Source organism: Puma concolor, chromosome E1 (assembly GCF_028749965.1).
Source record: "Puma concolor isolate L17-30 chromosome E1, mPumCon1.1.hap2, whole genome shotgun sequence".
In the NCBI taxonomy this organism is placed as follows: Eukaryota; Metazoa; Chordata; class Mammalia; order Carnivora; family Felidae; genus Puma; species Puma concolor.
In genome coordinates this window covers 52,772,703-52,799,403 of record NC_141680.1, presented here as the reverse complement: position 1 = coordinate 52,799,403, position 26,701 = coordinate 52,772,703, and the positions used below count along the sequence as shown (strand labels likewise).

Below are 26,701 nucleotides of genomic sequence, written 5' to 3'. Positions count from 1 at the left end.
TTCTATTCTTTTTAATCTGCTCTTTTTTTGACTTGGGTGTCTAATTTTCAATCCTTAAAAGCTCATAGAGACTAACTCAGCACCGTGGGCTTTTCTTCCTTTTAGAATCTGATCATTTTTTTTTTTTTTTTGTGAATGCCAGAAAGAACAATAAACAAATACCACGTGCCATGCTTAGCCAACCATCCATAACTACATACTCCCCACTGAGTAATTGGGCAAGAAACACATGGGAGGAAAAAAAAAAAACAACTTATCAAGTAAAAAACATTTGGCAGGATTTTTCCACATAGGCTGTGAACTGTTTTCAGAGGCCAAATGGAATAAAAACAGTTTTAAAACAGGCAAACATTTGCAGAAGAGCTTTTGAAGGATTCTTAGCTGTTCTTCTAGACAAAAAGAGAACAGTGAATCCGAGGTGCTTCTAAGCTCCTCACGCATTGTCCTGACAGTAAGTCAGATTACATTCCACTTTGCATAAGGTAAGTAAGGCGTAAAGTGTACATATAGCCAATGCCAAACATTTTGATTGACATTGTTAAAATTATTTTATTGTTCTGATATTTCTAAATTATTGTATGTTTTATATGGTAGACCTGATGAGTGATTTAATTTTTTAAACTCAGTTATATAGTGTTTTAGTATGATAGTAAAATGGAAGAGAGACTCAGAAGTGTGTACGAATATAATTAATTTTCAGGGGGTCAGCTTCATACGTCTCTGGTTAGCCTTTTGAGAATTTGCTGAGTTTTACTTCTTGGGAGTGTGTTGGCATTAGGACAGGTTATTTTTCCCCGTGGCTTCTTTTTTCTTTTAAAATGTCCTTGTGGGTAGCTTATTGAGCTATTCAAACAGAACCTCGAAGATAAATGTTTTGACTTAGAAACTTTCTCAAGTTAGAATTTATAGATTATTTTGATATTTATAGCTTTACCTTTTCTTTCATCAAAAAAAAAAAAAAAACAGAAACAGAGCAAGTTCTCTGAATGCTGTTATTATGTATAACATCAACATTTATTCAAATTAATTTAAACGACCAGAGTTCTGATACTGGCCAAATTCCAATCTCTGGAATTTCACATTGAAAATACAGAAGGATCCCTATTATACATCATGGTGATTACAAATCAATTACTTCAATAATATCCACTGACATGTTTTTGGTTTCCCTTTGTATTTGTCTTACATTCTTACTACATAAAAGAGGACTCATGAATTTAAGAGGAGAAATTAGCTCTTTGGGTTCTAAGAATGACTATCATTGTTATTCGACTTTGCTTTACTCAGTGGTTACCTAGATATTAAATAAGCATGCAAAAGTGTGCCATTCGATGTGCAGACTGCTGGTGGGCAATTCTCTGACCAAAAAAAAAAGAAAAGAAACGCAACCCCCCCCAAAAAAAAACACCAAAACTGGATATGGTTTTATTTATTCTTTTTTTTCTTTAAGTAAAGAGCAAAGTGTTTTTTGGATTCTAAACATCGCTAACATCCTATTCCCTGATATACTTTAGATTGTTGTAATGTTGAGATTTGGCAGAAAAAAGTTACTTTTGAGACAAGAGAGGAAAGATCTCCTATACTGCCACCATCATCACTCATTGCCATGAGAGCCTGGAGAGAAATACTTAACCGCTGACAAGATAATTTACGTTTGTTAATACTTAATACTTAAAAACAAACCAAAAACCTACTGAATGTTTTTCTGCAGAGCCAAATAAGGCATCAAGTTAATGCACTTGAAGCTATGTTTTCAAAGTGGTCAGAAGCTTTTCTGTAATTGGGGTTATTTGGGTCTTTTTTTTTTCCTTCTAGTTACTGCTGTGCAATATTTACTTCACCCTCTCTTTCCATGAACAGAAGAAAATGATTAAAAAAAAGATAAGCGTGTATCAACAAACTCAGGCCCTTTTATACAAGAATTTCCTTAAAAAATGGAGAATGAAAAAAGAGAGCTTATCGGTATGGGTCACAATGTCTATTTTCCCGTATTTAGTGAATGAAAACCATCATTTAGTATTATGCTGTTTGTGTTGCTTTTTTATGTTCACATTCCACAGGCTAGTTGATTTGGAGTTCTAAATAAAACATTTTACAAATATTGCAGAATAAGATATAAGATATATTACAGAAAAGGATAATACTTATGGTGAATTGATGAGATTTAACTGAAGGACTCAGATGATAGCTCCTGAAAAACAAAGTAACGTTTCATTTACTTTGATTTACTTCATTACTTTGATTTATGTTTCTGATTTACTTTGAGCCAACTTCAGTGTTAGGGGGAAAAAATGAAACAAGTTAGGCAAAATGAGATAGATTTTAAATGAGTAAACCATTGTACTCTACGGGGATGTTTGGATTAAGATTCTATTAATTAGGAGGGCTGAGCGAAAAAAATCTATGAGGAAAAATTAGGGAACTCTTTTGGGATCTTTTCAAGACTATGCTTTTTGTAAACACAGAGTGGTTTCAGGGAGCAGCCAGATCAGTCTCTGACTGTCAGTATCTTTGCATTCTGTTGAGTTCCTCGCATAAGGGCATAGACATTAGGGTGAAGACATTTGCTAAATGTTACCTTGAGATGTATCTGGGGCTGCCTTGGCCACGTTGAGGCTGTATTCTGTTTAAAAATAGCAAATAACATTTCACCGGGAGTTGGCAGAGTTCAGGTTGTTGTTTGCTTTCTCTGTGAGAGCTCTTGAAACAATTCAGTTCTAATATTTCAGCTGCTGTATCGATGAAGGGTACATTTTTGATAATCGCGTCACCAGAATTTTAAAGGCAACTTATCAAAAATGTTTTAAATTTCAAGATGTAGAAATAAAGCCACATCCTATCCTATTGACCCACGACCCAGAGTTGACGAGGGTTGACCTCTTGCCATCTTTGCCTTCTTTGTCTTTGTGTCTCTCCTCTTCAAGATATGGGGCGCCTGGATGGCTCAGTGGTTTGGGCTTCTGACTTCAGCTCAGGTCATATACTCTCACGGTCTGTGAGTTCGGGCCCTGCATTGAGCTCTGTGCTGACAGCTCGGAGCCTGGAGCCTGCTTCCGATTCTGTGTCTCCCTCTCTCTCTGTCCCTCCCCAGCTTGTGCTGTCTCTCTCTCTCTCTCAAAAAATAATAAATAAACATTTAAAAAATACTTCAGCTAGAACCTACAAGAATTAAAAACCTATTCTACATAACCACTAATACACTTCACAAAATTCACCAAAATTGCATATGATCATCTCAAGTTCAATTTTCTAAAATTTCCTGAAAAACTTTTACAGTTGGTTTCGATAAGCCAGGAATCAATAAGACCATCTCATACCTTGTTGAATATTCATGTTCTGCATCTATCTGATTGCTACGCATGCTGTCATTTAATTCATTCCTTTGCCTTCTACGTTTCTTTAAACAGAAAATTAGGTTGAAAGATGGGATTAGCTTCAGGTTGAACATTTTTGGCAGGAATATCTCATATGTGATGCTATGCACTTATATTGCATCACATATGAGGGCATACACTCAATAGTGGCTCACTACTGGGGATGCTGTGTTAGTGGGTTAAGATCAATGGGCGTGTTTGATATGATTTCAAAGTTGTGTATTTTTGAAATTGGTATTTGGAGAAGGCAAAAGTCGGAGAGAGAAATGAAACTCAATGCTCAATGATAGTACTTTCTGTCCTCAAATGTGTTTGCATGTTTCTTGATATCTGGACCACATCATAACTTGACTCGTTTTTTCTTTTGTGTACTGGAGGAATGGACAATAACATTGCTTCTTGGGCTATATTTTTGCATCTTTTCGGGACTCTTCAGAGCGACCCATCTTCCTGAACAGCCTCCTCATGTCCTGGGACGTGTGGATGAATTTAATGACTCTGATCTGGTGGTGGCATATACCCCAGTCACTAACATGACACAGAAGATAATCGATAAGATGTCTTCGGCTTCATTTATGAAAGGTGTGTTGCCCAATGTTTCATTATTATGCAATCTGCACATGTTTAACTTGAAGTTTATTGTGCAAATTGAGTTTATTTGCCTAGCCTATGGGTCAGTATTTCTCAACTGGGGCGAGGACCTTTATTCTATATGCCACGTGGGGGTTGGTGTAGGGTTACAGGTGAGGGTAGGTGGGTGAGAAGTGACATCGGCTTAACCTGGGGTTTTTCAAATCACACACACTCCCTTCAGCCCTCTCATCCTTGAAATCTGTGCTGTTGTGGGTCATCATTAGTATATGTTCTGTACTCCAAAAAGTAAGGTGGGAATAGGAAAACAAGTTTGAACCATATTCTAGATGATTTCGCTTTTTACCCCCGACCACTTTCTTCCGTTTTTTTTGTGATTCTTCATGGTAGCTTCTGGATCTCTGACTTCTGCCTGTCTCCCTTACCCACATCGGCCATGTGCTCTGACTGAACAGGGTCCATTCTACCCTGATCTGGTTTTCCATGTCTCCCCTATTTGGTCATTTACCACATCTCTTTTTAACTTGGGAAGCATTTCCAAAAGCCACAGGGATTAGTCTCCCCGCCTGCACAGTGTAGGCTCTTTGCTGCCTTTTTAAAAAATGTTCATTGACTTATTTTGAGACAGAGTATGTGAGTTGGGAGGGGCAAAGAGAGAGGGAGAGAGAGAGAGAATCCCAAGCAGACTCCCCCACTGTCACTGGGCTCGATCTCACAAGCTGCAAGATCATGACCTGAACCAAAATTCAGAGTCAGGCACTTAACTGACTGAGCCACCCAGGCGCCCAGCTCTCTGCTGCTTTTAGTCCTTGGAGTCTCATGGCCCAGTGGGTCCATCTATCCTTTTCTAATAGAAGCCCCCAATTCAGCTGTCGTGCCAGCCTGTTCCAGTCATAGCTCCTCTCATGACACCTCATTCTACATTTGTCTGACTTGTGCTGTTCAGCCCAAATACTCGTGTTTGGGCCTTGACATTATTTGTATACCTCTAGAGAAAAGCAGTGAAATTAGCATTGTCCTCATAAAAATTCCACAGCCTTGGGGTACCTTCCTGGGTGGCTCAGTCAGTTAAGCGTCCGACCTTGGCTCAGGTCATGATCTCATGGCTCATGAGTTCAAGCCCCGCGTCGGGCTCTGTGCCGACAGCTCAGAGCCTGGAACCTGTTTTGGACTCTGTGTCTCCCTCTCTCTCTGTCCCTCCCCTGCTCTCACTCTGTCTCTCTCTCTCAAAGGTAAATAAACATTAAAAAAAATTTTTTTTTTAATTTCACAGCCTTGCTTCATGTTTGGAAAGATGAGTTTTGAAAGATATAGCTACACTATGAAATTGAGTATGTTCTCCTCTTCATGCAGACATCATCCTGAGTGAGCTCTAAGTACTGTGTTAAAATTAGTAAAAATTTTAGAACATAATACACGAAAGTATAAAAAAGTATTTAAAAAGGAGATCATAAATTGGACATCAGAGGTTTCCAAAGCTTCCACTAGTAATGGATTAATTATCCACTTATTGGATGGATTACTTCTACAGATTATAAACCCATCCCTTATGAACGTTGTGAGCTTAATTTTTAAAAACTGTTCTTGACTCCAAAGAACCTGTAGGTGGACTGTAACTACTGGTTTTTAAAAGACATTATGTCATTTACCTCTTTTCACATATTTACAGAGTGTGAAACAATAGGAAAGACTTTCAGTAGCTACTTTGCACCTACTCAGGGATGGTATGTGACACCTAATAAACAATTACAACTTGGTTTTGTGTTCTCTAGTGACGAGCTGATATGATTCTTTATATTTTTTCATGTGTGGCAGGAAGAAAAACCATTGGGGTTGCTGATAAAGAAATGATGGATACGGTACTTTTAGAAAGCCATCATGAAATGGTGGGAATTGTGTTTAACGATACTTTTTCGTATCAGCTGAAGTTGAATTGGGCATATGGACTCTCAATTGCAGAAGAACACTCTGAATACTCAGGTAACTATAGAAGAATTATACAATCTGTTTTGCAACTTCATCAAATCCCCAGTTGGTAACGAATGATAAAAACATTGATCAAATAAAAAAAAAAAGTAATGTACTTTTTATTCCTGCACTTAGTGATCAGTCTTTCCTGTAGGAGGAGTCCAATGATTGTGGCCACCGTGCCCTAATACGCTTCTTTCTGCCAGTTTTGCAGAAATGCTTTAAACATGCTCTAGACTGTATATCCATGGGCTCTGAGCGGGCCTGTAGATATTTCACTCTAGAGCCAAAGTGAAAGGTCTTAATCCGCATGGATTGATGGCATTGCACAATGACGGCATGTTTTTGTCTTTCCTTCAAGAACACTGTTGGGATATGCATGATGACATTTTTTGTTACGTGACAAGATACTGGCAAAATGGGTTTGTGGCTTTTCAAACTGCGATTAATGCTGCAATTATAGAAGTAAGTGACAAACTTAAGTGATCTGCTTTATGTCTTCGGTATTTTCTATCTGCTTTATATCTTCAGTATATCTTCAGTATTTCCCTATCTTCTTCTGCCTCGCCCCCACACTCTTAGGGGATTGTTCTCTGCTTCTTATTCCCAGAGAAAAAGAAGCTGACGGATGGGAATATCCCCAACTTCCCGACGCAAAGCCTGTTCAACTACAGACCCGCTACTCACGACACCCATCCTTTTCCTTCGACCTCCTCTCTAATGTCTTTCCTCAATTCACAGGCTGAATCCTGTTCCTTCCAACATTATCAGGAAGGTTGCTCAATGGGTTTTCCCTTCTGTCTCCTCTTTCTTCAACTTCCCCCTTTCCTCTAGAGTCTTCTCTTTGGGATCTAAAATTATTAATTTCTCCACGTATTATCGGGACCTTTCCTTATTTCCTCCTCAGGCAAGTACTCTCTAGCTCCCTCCTCTTAACAGCTAAGTTTCTTGAAAGAGTTGTCTTCACATAGGCCCCACTCAACTCAGAATGACTTCTGTCTCACACCATACCACCCGAATGGCATTTTTTTAGGTTGGTAACAACTCCCATGTTGATTAATGGCTGACATTTTTCATCCCTTATCTTAATTGATCTTTTAACTAAATAACATAGCCTTTACCTGGTCTTCGTGTACTTTTCTAGCCCTTCCTTTTCAGTCTTCTTGCCAGTGTATCCAACTTCATACTCAGGCTTCCTTATATCTGTAGTTCCACACGGTTCTAACCTAGGCATCTTTCTCCAACCTCTGTCCTTTCTCTAAACAATGTTATTCATTTCCATAACTTTAATTACAGTTTACAGGCTGATTAAGTCGACTTGCAAACCAACAAACTTGTTCTAAATTTTTTTTAATGTTTATTTATTTTTGAGAGAGAGAGAGAAACACACAGAGAGAGAGAGGGAGACACAGAATCCGAAGCAGGCTCCAGGCTCTGAGCTGTCAGCACAGAGCCCGACGCGGGGCTCAAACCCACGAACCATGAGATCATGACCTGAGCTGAAGTCAGACATTTAACTGACTGAGCCACGCAGGTGCCCCATGAACTTGTTCTGTAAGGGGCCAGATCATAAATACTGTAGGCTCTGGGGCCCAACATTTACTATGGCACGTATTGAACTCGGCTGTTGTAATGTGAAAGCAGCCATAGACAATAGGGAAATGAGCATGGCTCCGTTCCAATAAAACTTTATCTACAAAACAAGTGGTGGACCAGATTTGGTCCACGGACCATAGTTGGCTAACCTCTGCTCTCGTTCTGTGTATCTGCTTACAGAATATCTCTACTTTGATGCTTCCTAAGCAATTCAGACTAGTATGTTCAAAGCTGAATATGAGTATTTTTCTCTTAATGTGGCTGAGCCTTTCAAAAGTCTTCCTATCTCAGTGAATGCCAAAGCTACCCACCTAGGTGACCAACTAGAAACTGGGCAATTATCAGAGACAATCTCCTCTGCCTCACCCATTACATCCAATCTGTCATCTAGCCCTGTTCATTCTAAGCTGAAACCCATGTACTTAACTCCACCACCAGCACTAGTCGAAGCCATTTTTTGGCTTTTGCTGTCTTTTATCTTTTATCACCTTTTGCCTGCCCTATGGGAGTAGTTTATTTCTTTGGCCCCATCTTCTTTCTCTCTCCCTCTTTTTCTCTCTCCCTCCCTCCCTGTCTCTTGCCATCAGCTTTGCTTCAAGGACCTGTCTCCTGTGCCTCCGACATTCTACACTCCTTTCCTTTGCACATGCTGTTTCCTCTGCCCAGATTTTCTTCTCTATCTTCAACTCTCCCCACGCCCCCCAGCTTTATTTAGGTAAGATCATTATATACATAAATGTCATTTGTTCAGGGAAGCCTTGCCTGTGTTTCATCTCACAGCACACTCTGCTTCTCTGTTAAGGCAATTGTTCAATTATCATCAAACAATTGATTGTGCAGTGAGTTATCTGAGATCTCCCCTTCCTTCTCGGCGCCCCCCCCCCCCCCATGAAATATAAAGCTTCATGAGAGTGAGGAGTGTTCCTGTGGATCCCTGCTATCACTCCATCACCGATCATAGTATACTATCATAGCATGATAGACATCCAAGCAACGTCTAAAACAGCTCTTAGAAGTAATGTCAACTAATCCCAAATGTCATCAAGACTGTTCTCATGATATTCATAGTTCACCATATCTTAAACAATGGAAATATGCAAATACTGAAGATGGAAAGAAAGAAAATGTGTATGGTTTTCTAATATATTTTTCTTTTTTGCTAATGTATCTTTCTATAGTTAAGGTAATGCATCTGTTTAACATCCCAATTTAGCTCACGACAAATCATTCTGTGATGGAGACGCTGACATCAGTTACTGGAATAAATATGCGGATGCCATCCTTCATTTCTAAGGGAGAAGTTATAAATACATGGTTTATCTTTATTTGTATAGTTTATTTCTCCCCTTTTGTATACTCTACATCATTAAATGTTACAAAGGAAAGAAAGAAGTGTAAGAAGCTAATGGCAGTGATGGGTCTCCGGGAGTCAGCATTCTGGTGAGTTATGTTGCTTCTTTGCCTGTGTATCACCCCTTAAAAAAAACAGAGAAACCCATTAGGTTATAAAAGAAAGTTAGATGCAGTCAGGAATTTTTCTTGTGTGCATTCAATTAAGTAATTCGCTCAGTTCTATTGCATTTTAAGATGCTGGCAGTTGAAAATAAGTAAGGACTGTGCTTATGTTTCCCAGAGTTGAAGAATAGGAAATAGGGTGCTTGTTAATAATTAGCTATTGCCAGAAAAATGCCGTATAACGAAACACCCTAAGGGGCGCCTGGGTGGCTCAGTCGGTTAAGTGTCCAACTTCAGCTCAGGTCGCGATCTTGCATTTTGTGAGTTCAAGCCCCACGTCAGACTCCATAAGTGCAGAGCCTGCCTGGGATACTCTCTCCTTCTCTCTCTGCCCCTCCCCAGCACAAGCGTGTGCACTCTCTGTCAAAGTAAATACATAAACTAAAAAAAAGCACCCCAAAACCCAGTAACCTCAAACACCAATCATTCATTCCTTTCATTTGTCTGTGGCATGGCTGGAGGCTGGCAGGTCTCGTCTGGGCCTGGCTGGGTGTGGATCCACATTTAGGTCTCACCCAAGTCTGCCCACGTGCCTCTCAACCTCCATGGGTCAGCAGTATAGCGACATACTCTCCTCTAATCGCAAAAGTGCAAGAGAGCAAATCTCACTGCACACGCACATTTCAGGCTCCTGCTCGAGTCATATTTGATAAGATTCCATCCATCAAAGCAAGTCATGTGGACAAATCCAAAGTCAAGAGGCAAAGAAGTATATTCTGCCCACTCCAAAACCAAAACAGGCCAAATAGCCAAGCCCAAGATCAGTGATACAGGTAATTCTATCCCTTCATGGAAGTGAAACAGGGAAGAAGGGAGTGAAAAATTTGAACAGCAAACTAATTTACCACAATGTTATTAAAACCAATTCATATAGGTGGTCAATAAAGATATTCTTTGGGTGGGACAAAGGATTAGATGAGACAATATGTTTAAAGTACTTAGCACAGGAGCACCTGGGTGGCTCAGTCGGTTAAGTGTTCGACTTTGGCTCAGGTAGTGATAGCACAGTTTGTTCGTTCGAGCCCCGTGTCAGGCTCTGTGCTGATAGCTCACAGCCTGGAGCTTCAGATTCTGTGTCTCCCTCTCTCTCTGTCCCTCCCCCCATTCATGCTCTGTCTCTCTCTCTCTCTCTCCCCAAAATAAACATTAGAAAAAAGCTTTAAAAGGGGCGCCTGGGTGGCTCAGTTGGTTGAGCGTCCGACTTTGGCTCAGGTCATGATCTTGCGGTTTGTGAGTTCAAGCCCCACGTCAGGCTCTGTGCTATCAGCACAGAACCTGCTTTGGATCCTCTGTCCCACTCTCTCTCTCTCTCTGCCCCTACCCCACTTGCACTCTCTCTCTGTCTCTCTCCTTCTCAAAAAATGAATAAACATTAAAAAAATTAAAAAAATAATTAAGTACCTAGCACAGACAGTGTTGGCGCTTATAAGGCACAAGGCGCATACTAAAATGACTCTGTCTGTCTCCATTTATCTATTGACCCTTTTCCCATACACTTTGAGATAGCATATAATACAGTCATAGCAGCCAACATTGAACTTAACATATTCCAGGGATCACTCACAGTTCATAGTGCTAAGATCCTTATTCACAAATAAGAAGACCAAGGCACAGAAAGGTAAGATTTTTACCTAAGAAAAATCCCTTCTTTTAACCACTATGCTACATAAGTCAAAAAGATTAATAAAAGGAAATTAGTGACAAGGTGATATTTTTCCCTTGATAGAAAAAGCTGTTAGTGAAATGTGCCAACAGAAATGCATATCATATTGTCTTTAGTGTTTTTGAAAAAAGAAAAAGAAAAACGTTACGTATGGATCCAACTTTCTAAGTGCCTCAAATGGAGAAAAAACACAGCAGAAGGTTTTCCTGATATAGAACTGTCCAGGTTAGCAGGATTTACATTGGCTAGAGATTTTTAAAAATTGGCTACTCTTGTGTGCTATTGGGGAGAATGTTTGTGAATATGCTCTTCACCCTGGTTCTCAAAGACAAGGAAAAGAGATTTTTAAAATGAAATATTATGAATTAAAAAGTATGGCTTTGACAATCTAACTTCCAAGAGAATACCATTACCAAATGCAGGCATCCCAGTTATTGGAGTAAAACTGATTTATTTCTTATAAAGTCCCCACATTCTTGTATATTTTACACTCTTACGTTTTCTCCCTGATTACACACAAAGTTTGCTATAATCTACTTAACCCAAATAAGGCTCAAGAATGCAGATTTTTCAAAATATGTGCAGAAATTTCAAAGGATCTCCAGAGTAATTTCTTCTATAAAACATTGTGAATAGATCATGAGAATTATTTACAGCACTCTCTTTATAACCATACATATCTGTTATATGAAATTCTAGCAATTTCAGTTCTATGAGCCATAATTATCTTAACAATTAAGAGAATTGGTTTAAATAATACATGAATTATGATTAGCTCCTATTGGGACTAATTTTTTTTAAGAGGGTAGAACAGGGAAACAAAGGGATAAAACAAATGATTGAAAACAGAATTTTTTGCTTGATTTTTTTCCTTTATTAGATAATAATTAGCTGTTCCCCTAACATTCTTCAAAGATGACTGATTTTTTAAATACCGTTAAAAACTCATGGATCTGAATATGCCTAATAGGATTCAAGCCACTGTAATTATTATTCTTATTGAACCCTAAATTGTCCCATCTTTGGCCAAAGAGAGTCAAAGGTTAGTTTCAGATTCTTTTTGACAAGATTCCAAATGGATTTTTAAAATAATAAATTTCTTGCTACTTTGTGTGGCAAGATTTCTTTTAGTTGGCAAAAGTATGTCAAGAACATTGCATACTGGGGGCGCCTGGGTGGCTCAGTCAGTTAAGCGGCCGACATCGGTTCAGGTCATGATCTCATGGTCCGTGAGTTCGAGCCCTGCGTCGGGCTCTGTCCTGACAGCTCAGAGCCTGGAGCCTGTTTCAGACTCTGTGTCTCCCTCTCTCTGACCCTCCCCCGTTCATGCTCTGTCTCTCTCTGTCTCAAAAATAAACGTTAAAAAAAAAAAAAAAGAACATTGCATACTAGAAATGTTTTTTGGATATTTATTGGATTGGTCATTGTTTCTAGCCTTTGTCAACAGAAGAGATAGAATAATGATATGTATTCTACATTTTCATATAGAATAACACACACACACAATTAAAGATAAATGTCTTATGAATTCATACTGATAATTACAAGTCAAATATAGTTGAAAAGCATTTACTTAACCTCTCCTGTATTTCTACTAGGTCTCCTTTCCTTTGCACTGAGACATACAGAGAAGGTGAGAATTAGAATATCCCTAATTATTCATTTGTTTTATCCAGAAATATACATATAATGGGTCTAACCATACGAATAGTATTACTTCAATACACTAACTGAAAACAAAGTACTGTTTTCCAACAGTCTCTCCCAATCTCCCCCAATTGTTTATAGTTTATGCATCTATACTGACAGAATACAAAACACACTTTCTCCTTTTAAAACATCGTTTAGGGGTGCCTGGGTGGCTCAGTCGGTTGAGCGTCTGACTTTGGCTCGGGTCATGATCTCGCGGTCTGTGAGTTCGAGCCCCACGTCGGGCTCTGTGCTGACAGCTCAGAGCTTGGAGCCTGCTTCGGATTCTGTGTCTCCCTCTCTCTCTGCCCCTCCCCTGCTCATGCTCTGTCTCTCTCTGTCTCAAAAATAAATAAAAACATTAAAAAATAAATAAAACATCGTGTAGTCTTAGTTCTACAAGTAACTACAATTTTTTCTAATTAAACATTTCATTTGGAGTGGATTCATACTCAGTTTTTTCCAATTTTATTGTAGAGAGAGAGAGAGAGAGAGTGAGCAGGAGAGAGAGAGAGAGAGAGAGAGAGAGAGAGAGAGAGAATCTTAAGCAGTCTCCATGCTCAGCTCGGAGCCTGATGGGAGGCTCAGTCCCATGACCCTGAGATCATGACCTGAGCAGAAATCAAGAGTCAGACACTCAATTGACTGAGTCACCCAGGTGCCCCGATTCATACAAAGTTTTAAAGAAATTTGTAATGTATATTTATTTTTGAGAGAGGGGGAGAGGGGCAGAGAGAGACAGAAACACAGAATCTGAAGCAGGCTCCAGGCTCTGAGCTGTCAGCACAGAGCCCGACACGGGGCTCAAACTCATAAACCGTGAGATCATGACCTGAGCTGAAGTCAGACACTTAACCAACTGAGCCACCCAAGTGCCCCCATACTCAGTTTTAAGAAACACATTGCATGTCCTCTTTACCCAGTTTCCCCTAAGGATAACATCTTGCAAAACTATCGTATCATATCATAATACAGTTAAATTATGGACATTGATATAGTTAAGATACAGAACAGTTCCATTGTTCCATTATTATAGCCACATTCAACTCTCTTCCTTATCCCCCAACCCCTAACCCCTGCTAACCACTAATCTGTTCACCATTTCTATAATTTTGACATTTCAAGAATGCTGCATAAATGGAATCACATGGTTCATCACCTTTTGGGGCTTTTTTTCCACCCACTAAGTCCAATTTCCAAGTCCAATTTCCAAGCACTTCATCCAAGTTTGTATTTATCAATGGTTCGCTCCTTTTTCTTGCCGAGGACTATTCCATTGTAGCAATATCTCTGTTTGGCCATACCTCTGTGTAGCTGTTCAACCTTTGAAAAAGAGAGGAGTTGTTTCTGGTTTGGGAGTATTACAAATAAAGCTGCTATGAACCTTGATGTCCAGCTATTTATATGAACATAAGTTTTCATTTCTCTGAGGTAAATGCCCGGTGGTATGATTTCTGGCTTGCGTGGTAATTTAGTTTTATAAGAAACTGCCAAACTGGTTTCCAGAGTGGATATACCATGTTATATTCCCACTCGTGATTTATAAATGACAAAAGCAAGTATTATAGGAAATAATTGTATTTGAGTTGGTTCATGCTTTTATACATGTATTGGAATTTACATACGTCTAATATTCTTTTTTTTTTTAAATTTTTTTTTTCAACGTTTATTTATTTTTGGGACAGAGAGAGACAGAGCATGAACGGGGGAGGGGCAGAGAGAGAGGGAGACACAGAATCGGAAACAGGCTCCAGGCTCTGAGCCATCAGCCCAGAGCCTGACGCGGGGCTCGAACTCACGGACCGCAAGATCGTGACCTGGCTGAAGTCGGACGCTTAACCGACTGCGCCACCCAGGCGCCCCAACATACGTCTAATATTCTTATTAACTCATTGAACGTAATATTGTCCATTGTCTCTCATTTCTTTTCTTTTTAACTAATCGTCATGTTTCACGTTCTCTTTACCCCAATCTATGACCAGCTCTTTAAAAAAAAAATACTCTTAACTATTAGGAGTAGATGTTTCCATGTATGAAGATTTACCCTGTCTTCAAAACTTAATTGAGTAAGATTGTTAGGTGTTTAGTCTTATAAAAGATTTTTAAAATTTCAAAGCAAGTAACGAGAGCATGAGAGGAAGACTATGATCTTGTTTATTGAGATATAATTGATATTTAATATTATATTAGTTTCATGTGCAAAACATAATGATTCAATGTTTGTATATATTGTGAAATGATCACCACAGTATGTCTAGTTACCATCTATCCCCCACACAGGTTTACAATCTCTTTCTTGTGATGAGAACTTTAAAGATCCACTCACTTAGCAACTTTCAAGTAGATAATAGCATGTTACCAACTATAGTCACTAAGCTGTGTATTACAGTCCCACGACTTACTTTGTAACTTGTCCGTCCTTTTTGGTCACCTTCACCCATCTCGCCTGCTCCCCACCCCCACCTCTGGCAACCACCAATCTGTTCTCTCTGTATCTATGAGTTTGTTTTTTGTTATGTGTGTGTTTTTTCTTTTAGATTCTACATATAAGTGAGACTATGTAAGATTTCTCTTTCTCTGTCTGACTTACTTTACTTAACATAATGCCCTCAAGGTCCATCCATGCTGTCGCAAATGGCAAGATTTCCTTCTTCTTTCTGGCTGAATAATATTCTGTTGTGCGTATCTCTGTATGTCTATATAGATATCTCTCTTATCTATCACATTTTTTTGTCCTTTCATCCATTGATGGACACTTAGGCTTCCGCATCTTGGCTATTGTAAATAATGCTGCAATAAATGGGGGTGCAGATCTCTTTTTGAGTTAGGGTTTTAATTTCCTTCAGATAAGTACCCAGAACTAGAATTGCTAGATCATTTGGTAGTTCTGTTGTTAGTTTTTTGAGGAACTTCCTTGCCGGGAAAGCTATGATCATTTTTTTTCCCTCAGATTGTATTTAATATTAAGTCATGTTCTTTATATGCTTTGGATATTTTTTTAAAATATAAGTTATTATCAAGTTGGCTGACATACAGTATATACAGTGTGCTCTTGGTTTGGGGGGTAGATTCCCATGATTCATCGCTTACATACAACACCCAGTGCTCATCCCAACAAGCACCCTCCTCAATGCCCATCGCCCATTTTCTCCTCTCCCTTACCACCCATCAACCCTTAGTTTGTTCTCTGTATTTAAGAGTCTCTTATGGTTTGCCTTCCTCTCTGTTTGAAGCTATTTTTTTCCCCTTCCCTTTCCCCATGGTCTTCTGTTAAGTTTCTCAAGTTCCACATATGAGTGAAAACATGATATCTGTCTTTCTCTGACTGACATATTTACTCAGCCATAATACCCTCCAGTTCCCTCCACGTTGTTGCAAATGGCAGGATTTCATTCTTTCTCATTGCCAAATAGTATTCCATTGTATACATAAACCACATCTTCTTTATCCATTCATCCGTTGATGGACATTTGAGCTCTTTCCATAATTTGGCTATTGTTGAAAGCGCTGCTATAAACATTGGGGTCCATGTGCCCCCTATGTGCCCGTATGGATTAGCACTCCTGTATCCTTTGGATAAAAGTCTATAATCATTCAAGCTTACCTTTTGTATACATGAAAATGCTATTCACCAGTGATAGTAACAACTTAATTTATGTACTACACAAGATTATAAAAAAGGATTTCAAATACATTATTTATACAAAGTGCTGAAAGGTCTACGTAAATATAAAAGGTACTTGGCAGTTTATTAGTATTTCATGAAAGGTCAGTTTTCAAAAGCAAGAGCTATTTTCGTGTTTAAACATACCTTTCCATTTTTTCCCACAAATTTTCACAAACAACCATGCTTTGGCTACGGTGATATAGGATCACCATTGTACAGCGCTAACGCCCATGAGACCTTTTGCCTTATTTTAGTTCTGTGCTTCCTAGGTGCACTGTGGTCTTCTAATTCGTAAAAGCAATGTGCTGACTGGTTAATGTCAAAAGTCACAGGAGGACAAAAGAAAATGAATAAAAAATGAGCTTTACTTAAATCTGAGAGATTTCGATTAAACATTAAGAAAAGTTTTATACCAAAAGGAAGTTTAGTATAAGGAAGTTTAAATGTGAGATTAATGTATTTCCATTTCATATTTCTTTAGTCACTTGACTGCAAGAATCAGATTATACATCGTTACATGAATGTTTAAATTCGTTCAACAGTTGGGAAGTAATTATAATAACAGCGAAGCTTAAGGGTTCATGCACAGTATCTTGTTTAATCCTCGAACTGCCCTTATGAGGCAGCTTCCATGTTTCACTCCCTTTCATAGATGAGGGTGAGAAAGGAAAAGTCACTTGCCCATAATCACATGGTTAGAGAGTGCACAACCACAGTTTTGGAGTGAATTTGACCTTGGTGTGTTTGCTCTCAGAACTTGAACTCACAACCACTGTGCATGTTCTATTGCCTCTTCAAACATTTGTATGTGCGTGATATTCTGAATTAACAACTTGTTTCTACCGTAGGCTCTCCTGGGGATTAATGTATGCAGGCTTCGTATTTATCCTGTCCATTGCTATGGCTCTGATCATAACACTGAGCAAAACTGTAGTGATTGTTGGCTTCCTGGTGATCGTCACACTCTTTGTCCTATATGGCCTGTCCTTGGTGAGTGGACAACACGTATCTCTTTACCTGCTTCACGTCTCAGATATGTGAACAAATGACGTTTCTTCAGGATGTTGGTATGGCATAGTCACTAATTTGATATCATGTTTTCTATATGTTTTGAGAGAGTTTGTTGACAATGGGAGCAACTGATTAATCGAAATGATTCCCAAAGGGAAAAAAAATACCAATTGGCACTCTTCTTTCTTCCTTCAGATAGCATTGGCTTTCCTCCTGAGCGTGTTGATAAAGAAACCTGTCCTTACCAGTTTGGTCGGGTTTCTCTTCACTACATTTTGGGGATGTCTGGGATTCACTGTATTGTACAGACAACTTCCTTCATCTCTGGGATGGATCTTAAGTCTTTTTAGCCCCTTTGCCTTCACTGCCGGAATGGCTCAGGTAAAGAACACAATGATTTTACGGTTTTACTTATTAGATTTTCAAAATTGAAGAGTTTGGTACTTCATGAAACTTAGTACTTCATGAAACTTCATGAAACTTTGGTACTTCATGAAACTTCTATTTCAAGAAGTTCTGCTGTATTCTGTTGTCAGTTCTCATCAAAGTAATAAACAAGGCACATGGATCATTTGTAAAATCCTAGAAAATATAGAGTAGAAAAATCATTGCCTGGTATCCGACCACGCAGTTTTACTGATTTGTGTCCCCATTTAAATTTTTTTAAATGTTTTTATTTATTTTTGAGAGAGAGAGCTAGTGAGGGAGGGGCAGAGAGAGAGGGAGACAGAGAATCCCAAGCAGGCTCCTCACTGTCAGCACAGAGCCCGTCGCAGGGCTCAAACTCACCAACTGTGAGATCATGACCTGAGCCGAAGTCGGGCGCTCAACTGACTAAGCCACGCAGAGGCCCCTGATTTGTGTGCCCATTTTAAAGAGGCAGTTAAGTGTGGAGGTTATGAGTAATAATGAGTAATAAGTGGAGACCGAGTGCAGGAATCAGGCTCAGCCCTGCCCACGTACCAGCTGGGTAACCTTGCTTTCCGTAGCCTCCCTTTCTTCATCTGTAGAATGAGGATGTGAGTAGAAGTCACCTTTATACATGGGGGTAAATATGAGGGCTGAGCATGCTATTGTACACGCATAATGCTAGAGCAGTCCCTGACACATGCTGTGGGAATGCGAGCTATTATCTTTATTATCTTTAAAATTAGTCTCTTCGAGTCTTCAATACTTATTTGATCCTATAATGTTTCCACAATATCTTATCCTCAGCATTTTTATATTTCCTTTAAATGTCTTCTAATTTCACTGCCCACTCTGAGTTTCTCTTCCTAGAATATGGTGGTTTTGTCCACTTCTCTAAATCTCCTTCTTCAAACCTTCTGTGATAATCAATTAGTCCGTTAAGTTTCTATTCTTCAGTTGCTTTACTTTCTTCTATAGCATTTCCCACTCTTGTGACAATTTTATTTGTAAAAAGCAATACTACTAAAAAGTTCACTGTGCGTGTTTGAAAAAAAAGGCTATTAAGATATGAATTATATTTGTCTAGGAAGCACCATTTAATTAAAAAAACCTCTAGCTTTATGGGTTCATCTAACTGTTATTTTATTCTTTTTAATGTCAGATTTCACGCATGGATTATTACCTGATGGGTGTTACTTTTCCTGATCCCTCTGGAGAGTCACACGTAATGATGGTTACTTTCTTCATTTTGGCACTTGATGCTCTTCTCTATCTGATACTAATGTTATATTTTGAGCGAGCTTTGCCTGGTAAGTAATATTGTGGTTAAAGCTGAATTTAAAGCAATTCTGCTTCTTGTAAGGCAATGTCTTAATATTTGTCTACTTGTAATTTAAGAAGCCTTTCTGATGGCAGAGAAAAGGAAAAAGTTTCAAAAGAATAGCATCTCCTCGTTTTCATCCCACTATTTAATGGTCTGACCAGAATTGCTTGGTTAAAACATTTTGGTTAAAAATAACTTGTATTTGTTTTGGGTTTTATTTTTTATAAAGGTAGGTGTGTGTGTGTGTGTGTGTGTGTGTGTGTGTGTGTGTGTGTGTGTTGTAGGTGGGAAAGAGAAAGAAATAACTATAACAGCTATTGATTATGATGATGCTTTTTAGTGCTTGAATTGAACTAATGGACGATAAGATAGTTCATTAAACAACTCTTGCTAATATTTGGCTCTAGGAAACTTGTTCTTCTGCATCTCAAGAATACGAAGGAAAAAACACAGTTAAATAAAGTTAATGGATGACCTCTTCTTTTCCTTCTTTTTATGACCTTTTTAATGTTTATGTTTAATGTTTCTTTATTCTCGAGAGAAAGACAGAGCACGAGCAGGGGAGAGGCAGAGAGAGAGAGGGAGACACAGAATCTTCAGGCTCCAGGCTCTGAGCTGTCCGCGCAGAGCCTGACATGAGGCTTGAACTCACGAACTATGAGATCATGACCTGAGCCGAAGTCGGACACTTAACCGACTGAGCCACCCAGTCAGTTTGATTTTGTTTTAATGTTTATTTATTTTTGAAAGAGAGAAAGAGAGAGAGAGCATGAGCAGGGGAGGGGCAGAGAAAGAGACACACACAGAATCTGAACAGGCTCCAGGCTCTGAGCTGTCAGCACAGACCCTGATGTGGGGCTTGAACTCACTGAAGCTGGAGATGATGACCAGAGCCGAAATCAGATACTCAACTGACTGAACCACCCAGGGACACCTCTTTTTATGATCTTTTACAATCAGGCTAATGAGAATGCTTTTAATGGTGTTACAAAAATTAGTAAAATAAACTCTACAAATGACTTTTAAATTATTATCAAATTATTACCAAATTCCTACATAGAATGCATATATAATCCCAGGAACTAATATACTTCTATCCCCTTTTGCCCACATAAAATCCACAAACTGTAGTCATCCATAATTCCTTCTCATGTGTCAGAGTATGAATAGGTCTGTCCTTTTCAAACCCTATTATTATTTTTTTTTAAGTTTTTTTATTCATTTATTTAGGGAGAGAGAGAGAGTGCCCAAGCAGGGGAGGGGCAGAGAGAGAGGAAGAGAGAATCCCAAGCAGGCTACACACTGTCAGCGCTGAGCCTGATGTGGGGCTCGAACTCACCAACTGTGAGATCATGAGCTGAGATGAAACCAAGAGCCAGAGCCTTAACTGACTGAGCCACCCAGGTGCCCCTCAAACCCTATTATTTTGGTGTCTTTCTTTCCCTCGTTTCTAATCCAGGTATTCTATTTTTAAAATATTTATAGTTTCCTTTCAGACTTTTGTTTCCTGTTCTTCATCTCTGCTACACTATTATTTTAGGATTTTATCCCCTATGCCTTTTATTCGTGCCATTAGTATAATTTCATTTTAAAATTTCATCATCTATCATTTTGAAACACTGTATTTCTTATGCATTCAGCAAATTGCCTTCGAAATTATTTGGCAAAATTACCCTTGTAAATAAACAAGTTCTTAAAATTAAATGAGATTTCTTCTTTGAACAAAAAGTAGCATATAGTATATGGAACCCCTGAAAACCAAGGTAATATGTGTCCTTGCCTTGTGCAGGTCACAGTCAAAAATTGGCTGCTTCTAGTGTCAGAATAATTGGAAGGGCACCTGGGTGGCTCAGTCGGTTAAGCATCCGACTTCAGCTCTGGTCATGATCTCACGGTTCATGGGTTTGAACCCCACATAGGGGCTCTGTGCTGATAGCTTGGAGCCTGCTTCGATTCTGGGTCTCCCTCTCTCTCTGCCCCTTTCCTGCTCATACTGTCTCTCTCTCAAAAATAAACATTTAAAGAAAAGAGTAATTAGAAAAATTTACTGTCATTTCAAGCCTGCAAAATGGACCTTGAACTCCCAGATCTGCTCTCCTGATGTCTGCACTCATGGCAGTGGTTTTAAAAATTCCTTTTTGCGGAACTCTTCAAAGTGTACCCAGCTAAACTGGGGCTAGGCTCTTCTCCATTTTCTCATCATCTTTTCTCCTTTGGAATTTCTTATTTTCTCCTTTTCCCATTGTTTATCGAGTCAATTTGTGTTTAGCCTGCCAGGCCCAGGAGCCTCATAGATAAAGTCGGAACTCTGTCTTGTGAATCCAGGGAGACATCGTTGTTAATGCTCTGAAGTTAATTATCCCCTGTCACAACTCTGTGCCGTATTACCTATTTGTCCTCAATTTTTGTGTTTTTTCTACATTTAAAATAATTTTGGGGGTGCCTGGGTGGTTCAGTTGGTTAAGCATCTGACTCTTCGGCTCAGGTCAGGATCTCAAGGTTCGTGGGTTCGAGGCCTTCCTAGGGCTCTGTGCTGACAGTGTGGAGCCTGCTTGAGATTCTCTCTCTCCCTCTCTCTCTCTGCCCCTCTCCTGTTCATGCTCTCTCTCTCTGAAAATAAAGAAACTTAAAAAAATACTTTTTTCTCTGATATTTCCATCTAGAATTTAATTTGTATTTTAATAGGTAAATATCTACTTTTTTCTTATTAAGTTCTCTATGCATTCATAATTAGCTTACTTTTCTTTTCAGGCACTCCCCTAGCCTCCATCTTCCACTACGGGAAGGCACAATAAGTAGGATTTATGTCCAGGAAAATGGAATTCAATTTTTTCCCCTTTCCTATGTATTAATATAACCAGAAATTTTTAGCAGTCAGTATTTAGTTCAGCATTTGGAACAGGCCTCACATCTTAGAGAATGCCAGAACAGTGGTCGGGAGAGGTTCTATGACTGGTCCAAGAACAGAGTTAGCAGGACTTGGATTAAAACTTTGAAATTGACTGAACACCCCCCTTTGATTTTTTGGTTTTGCTTGGTGTTTGGTTTTGTTTTACCAAGGATTCAATATTCATTATGTTTATTGTTTACTTCCTGTCTTTTGTGTCTAGAATGTAAATCCTCTGAGGAAAAACAATGTTTGCTTTTCATTACGCTGGTATCTCCAAGCGTCTAGAGTAGTCTTTGTCACATAGTAGGTGCTCAATAAATTTCTGGTGAAATAAATAAATGCATATGTTTGTCTTCCTATTTTAACTTTCTTCAGGATAAACAATGTGTTTTTCCATCTAGAGACCACCTCATGCATAAGAAGTTCTCAATAAACATAAGATGAAGGAATACGGGAATGTCCTCTTTTTTTTTCCCTCAGCTTCAAATGAAAAACCTATTTCCTCTTTTCCTTCTTCTCCTTCTCCCCACCCCCCCCTTCCGCTTCTCCTCAGCCTCTTCCTCTACCTCCTCCTCCTCTTCCTCCTTTTTTTGCCCCATAAATTTGATTCAATCTCACTTCCCTTTGTTTGGGTACTCTATGTTTCCTTTACTCCAAATTTCTATCAACATCTTTCAAACCCACGCTTTGAGAGTAGGTTATATTTAAATGTTTTTACACTTATACTTCTTTTCCTATGCCCAAATTTCCCGTGAAATCGAAACGAATGAGATATCAGGTTTCATCTGTGTACCTGTTTAACACATAACTGCTTATTAAAATTTATGTGGGTCAGCAGTCTTTCACAGTTAGCGCTGGAAACGCTTCTGTAAATTAGTAAGTAAATGTAGCGTAGGAGGCGTGATAGGAGGGGATAACACAAGGTTCTCTGATAGGGTAAGCCCTAAAGTTGGTGGGTCACGAAAAGGTTGGAGGAAAGAATTTCAGTTGCGCTTCAAGGATGAGAAAGTTTACCTGGTGGACAAGAGCGCACAAAATTTTGTGGAGCCTAAAGGAAGAGTATGTGTACCCGGCAATGGGAGACAGCCGTAGCGGAGGGGAAATTAAAAATCGTTAGGTAGAGGGGCGCCTGGGTGGCGCAGTCGGTTAAGCGTCCGACTTCAGCCAGGTCACGATCTCGCGGTCCGTGAGTTCGAGCCCCGCGTCAGGCTCTGGGCTGATGGCTCAGAGCCTGGAGCCTGTTTCCGATTCTGTGTCTCCCTCTCTCTCTGCCCCTCCCCCGTTCATGCTCTGTCTCTCTCTGTCCCCAAAATAAATAAACGTCGAAAAAAAAATTTAAAAAAAAAATAAAAATAAAAAAAAATAAAAATCGTTAGGTAGAGCCAGTGCATAGATTGGCTGTGAGATGTGGTTTTAGGGTAGGGATTAATAACCAGCTAACAAGAAATTGGAAGGGAGATTTTCTCCAAGTACACATGTCTGTGCACAGCTATACACGGGGCAATATGACACGGAAAGATCCCGAAGATGCTGAGGTTAACCTCCGAGGAAGTCCCTCTGTAGGTGTCTGTTCCTGCCACCTCAAGAGGTTCCGTGCAGAATTTGGGATTTGGTTCTCCAGAGCAGTGCCGGTATTGGTGGTCGTGCCTGACCATGTTTTCTCTTGTTTTTGCTGAAATGAGAAATCATGCGAAACTTATTTTTGTCCCTTAATTCTTCCTTTGGAAGTTGTCTTCCACGTGGTGAGATTATAGCCTTTAAATATCCATATTTTTGCAGTGAAAATAGGTTTTTCTCTTTTGCAGTGGCGATCATAGCAAGATAGAAGGTTTGTAACTGTCCTTAATGAATGCAATATATTTACTTAAAAAAATATTGTTTGCCCAGGAAATCCAAGAGCCTTAGAACCTCTGGTGCAGGAAATAGATTGATCTAATTTCTGTAGGACCTTTCACTGATAAGATTTGTGTTTTAGGAAGATCACTCTGGCAGCTGTGTGGAGAATGGGCTCAAAGCACGTGGACATCGTAATAATCTGTGTTAGAGAGAGGGGGGGACCAAAAGGGAGACCAGTGTAATATAGACGGGAGGACAGACTCAGGAGATGCTTAGGAGAGAGAAACAATCTGATGTGGTAGTTAATGCTATATGAGCTGGAGGAAGTGAGAAAGGGAGGAGATCAGGGTGGCTCTTGTTTCTGGTCTTGGCTACTGGGGGAGTGGAGAGAATGCCACTTAACTAGGACAGCAAAGCAGGAGTACACAAAATTCATGCAACTACGGAGGTATTCCTTTTAAATGCCATAATTTCTATGAATAACATGAACTTATTTCTCAGTTTTGGTTCCCCGCATCTTGAAAATGTTTCCTTTGCTTTTCCACAGTATAATTTCCCTTTCTGGCTGCTTCTGCTCTAGATGTTTCTACATATTTTCACTCTTGAGCATTTCTGCTTTCCCACATTATATCTCTAGAACCACAGCACGTGATCCTTTTCATTTCTCTTTTTGAGGACGTTCAAGTTTCTAGAGGTACCTTCCCCATATATTTTTCTGTATGTCTCCAACATTGTCTGTTTTCACACTTCTAGAAGTTGTGTCTTGTATCTGCTCCCCCCTAGCTTTTCTTTCCAGTGGTAGGTGCTCAAGTTTATCCCCTTACATTTGCCTCTAGTAATAGCTTGTCGTGTAACATGATGTGAAGATTCTCTGCTGTTTAAATTATCCTGTAGTCTCTGAGAAATCTATTACATTTCCTCCTTCTATCACGAATAAGTTCCCATTTTGTGGCGACATCATTAAAATGCCATCTCATTTTATTTACTTCGAATCTTTAGATCCAGAGCTGAAATTCGTATTAATTATTGCTCTATTCTCCTTTCTTACCATTAAAATGTAAGTCCATTTGAATGTCCAACAATTTTTAGTCAATTATACATAAAATCCATTTTGCCTTGGAATGATATGAACCGCCTTGATGAAAATCCTTGTGTAATTTCATGAGGCCATTAAAAACTTTAAGGATTCTCTTTCTGGTTGAGAAAAAATTTTTTTTTCTATAAAATAAAATAAATGAAACATTTTGCTTTGTATTTCTTTCATTTTCCTCATAGGTTTTTAATATTTCCCATCTTTCCACTTCTTATCCCTTAATTTTAATTTTCTTCCTCTTTACCATTTTCCTATATGCCAGCAAGCATCCAGCCTTTTGTCTCCCTCTCTGTTCTTTTTTTTTTTTTTAACGTTTTATTTATTTTTGAGACAGAGAGAGACAGAGCATGAACGGGGGAGGGGCAGAGAGAGAGGGAGACACAGAATCGGAAGCAGGCTCCAGGCTCTGAGCCGTCAGCCCAGAGCCCGACGCGGGGCTCGAACTCACGGACCGCGAGATCGTGACCTGAGCCGAAGTCGGACGCTTAACCGACTGAGCCACCGAGGCGCCCCTACCTCTCTGTTCTTAATAACTATTTTTTCTGTTTTGTTTTATTCTTCAGGCTTTGAAAAGATTGGCTTTGGATTTATAGTGACTGATATACTCATTATTTTCAATGTTCATTTTTCTATGTTATAAAAATACTTCTTCATATACTATGGCAGGAATCAGTTTACACAACTTCTCTTTATAAACATCCAAGTGTCTGGAAATCCCGAGAATGAGGAAGTCCTTGATGTTTCATACGATTTCCAACAGCTACCACTTTATCTTCTTTGACAAGCTTTTTTATTTTGATGAACCAGAGCTGAGACTTCATCAAAGGCCAAAACACTGTCGTAACTTAAAATCCTTATAACACTTTAGGGGTGCCTGGGTGGCTCAGTTGGTTAAGCAGCCAACTTCGGCTCAGGTCATGATCTCACTGTTCATGGGTTCGAGCCCCGTGTTGGACTATGTGCTGACAGCCCAGAGCCTGGAGCCTGCTTCGGATTCTGTCTCCCTCTCTCTCTGCCCCTCCTCTGCTTGTGCTCTGTCTCTCTCTGCCTCTCAAAAGTGAATAAATGTTTTTAAAAAAATTTTTTTAAGCCCGGAAAAAATAAATTATTAATGTATAGAAAAAACTGGCATCAGGCTTCACTAGGACAAATGTCTTTCTTTACTGATGTAGATGATTGATTCAGTGTATAACAATATGTGCCTTGATTGATCAGATGAAGGTGGCCACCCGTGTTCACCACTGTTTTTCCTAAAGTCTTCATTTTGGTCCCAACATCGAAACACTCATCATGAAGTCTTTGAGGATGAAATCAATCCCGAGCATTACCCTGATGACTCTTTTGAACCGGTGCCTCTGGAGTTCCATGGAAAAGAAGCCATAAGGTAACTAACCAATTATGTACACTTATAGGTAAAATTGTAATGAACTAAGGTAGAAGGGACCAACCACAGGTCAAATGTTAAAGATGATGTGCTTTTGAAAGTTCCATTCTTTCAGGTATTTCTGCCATCATTCTAAATTTCTTTCATTCATCGTTTTATTTATTTATTTTTTTTTTTTTTAAATTTTTTTTTTTTTTTCAACGTTTATTTATTTTTGGGACAGAGAGAGACAGAGCATGAACGGGGGAGGGGCAGAGAGAGAGGGAGACACAGAATCGGAAACAGGCTCCAGGCTCTGAGCCATCAGCCCAGAGCCCGACGCGGGGCTCGAACTCACGGACCGTGAGATCGTGACCTGGCTGAAGTCGGACGCTTAACCGACTGCGCCACCCAGGCGCCCCTCATTCATCGTTTTAAAAGGAAGTACTGGGGCTCCTGGGTGGCTCAGTTGGCTGAGCGTCTGACTCTTGATTTTAGCTCAGGTCATGATTTCACTGTGGTGAGATCGAGCCCCGTGTCGGGTTCTGCACTGGGCGTGGGGCTGCTTGGGATTTCTCCCTCCCTCTCTCTCTGCCCCCCTCTCTCTCATTCTTTTTCTCTAAATAAATAAATAGTTAAATAAAAATAGAATTTTGCTGCTGATAGTGTCAGCAGCAAAATTCAGCAGCCCTAGTTATTTTCTTATTTTCTGT

At 39.4% G+C, this 26,701-nt stretch overlaps 1 protein-coding gene across 4 annotated transcripts in view; it reads left to right on the top strand.

Moving 5' to 3' along the window:
• Positions 1-254: 254 nt before the first annotated feature.
• Positions 255-26,701, top strand: part of ABCA10 (ATP binding cassette subfamily A member 10) — a 71,129-nt gene continuing 44,682 nt past the window's right edge. For 3 of the 4 annotated variants that reach the window (XR_015244265.1, XM_086687874.1, XM_086687873.1), the window contains exons 1-10: positions 255-482; positions 1,816-1,962; positions 3,752-3,956; positions 5,781-5,945; positions 6,295-6,398; positions 8,743-8,969; positions 16,912-17,053; positions 17,270-17,455; positions 18,645-18,792; positions 25,841-26,009. Coding sequence is in view for 3 of the 4 variants with exons in the window: in XM_086687874.1 (XP_086544000.1) it covers positions 1,867-1,962; positions 3,752-3,956; positions 5,781-5,945; positions 6,295-6,398; positions 8,743-8,969; positions 16,912-17,053; positions 17,270-17,455; positions 18,645-18,792; positions 25,841-26,009 (1,442 nt within the window). In the remaining variant the exon portion in view is untranslated. Of the gene's footprint in view, positions 483-1,815; positions 1,963-3,751; positions 3,957-5,780; positions 5,946-6,294; positions 6,399-8,742; positions 8,970-16,911; positions 17,054-17,269; positions 17,456-18,644; positions 18,793-25,840; positions 26,010-26,701 lie in introns of those variants that run through there. The other variant, XM_086687875.1, reaches the window with a different exon arrangement.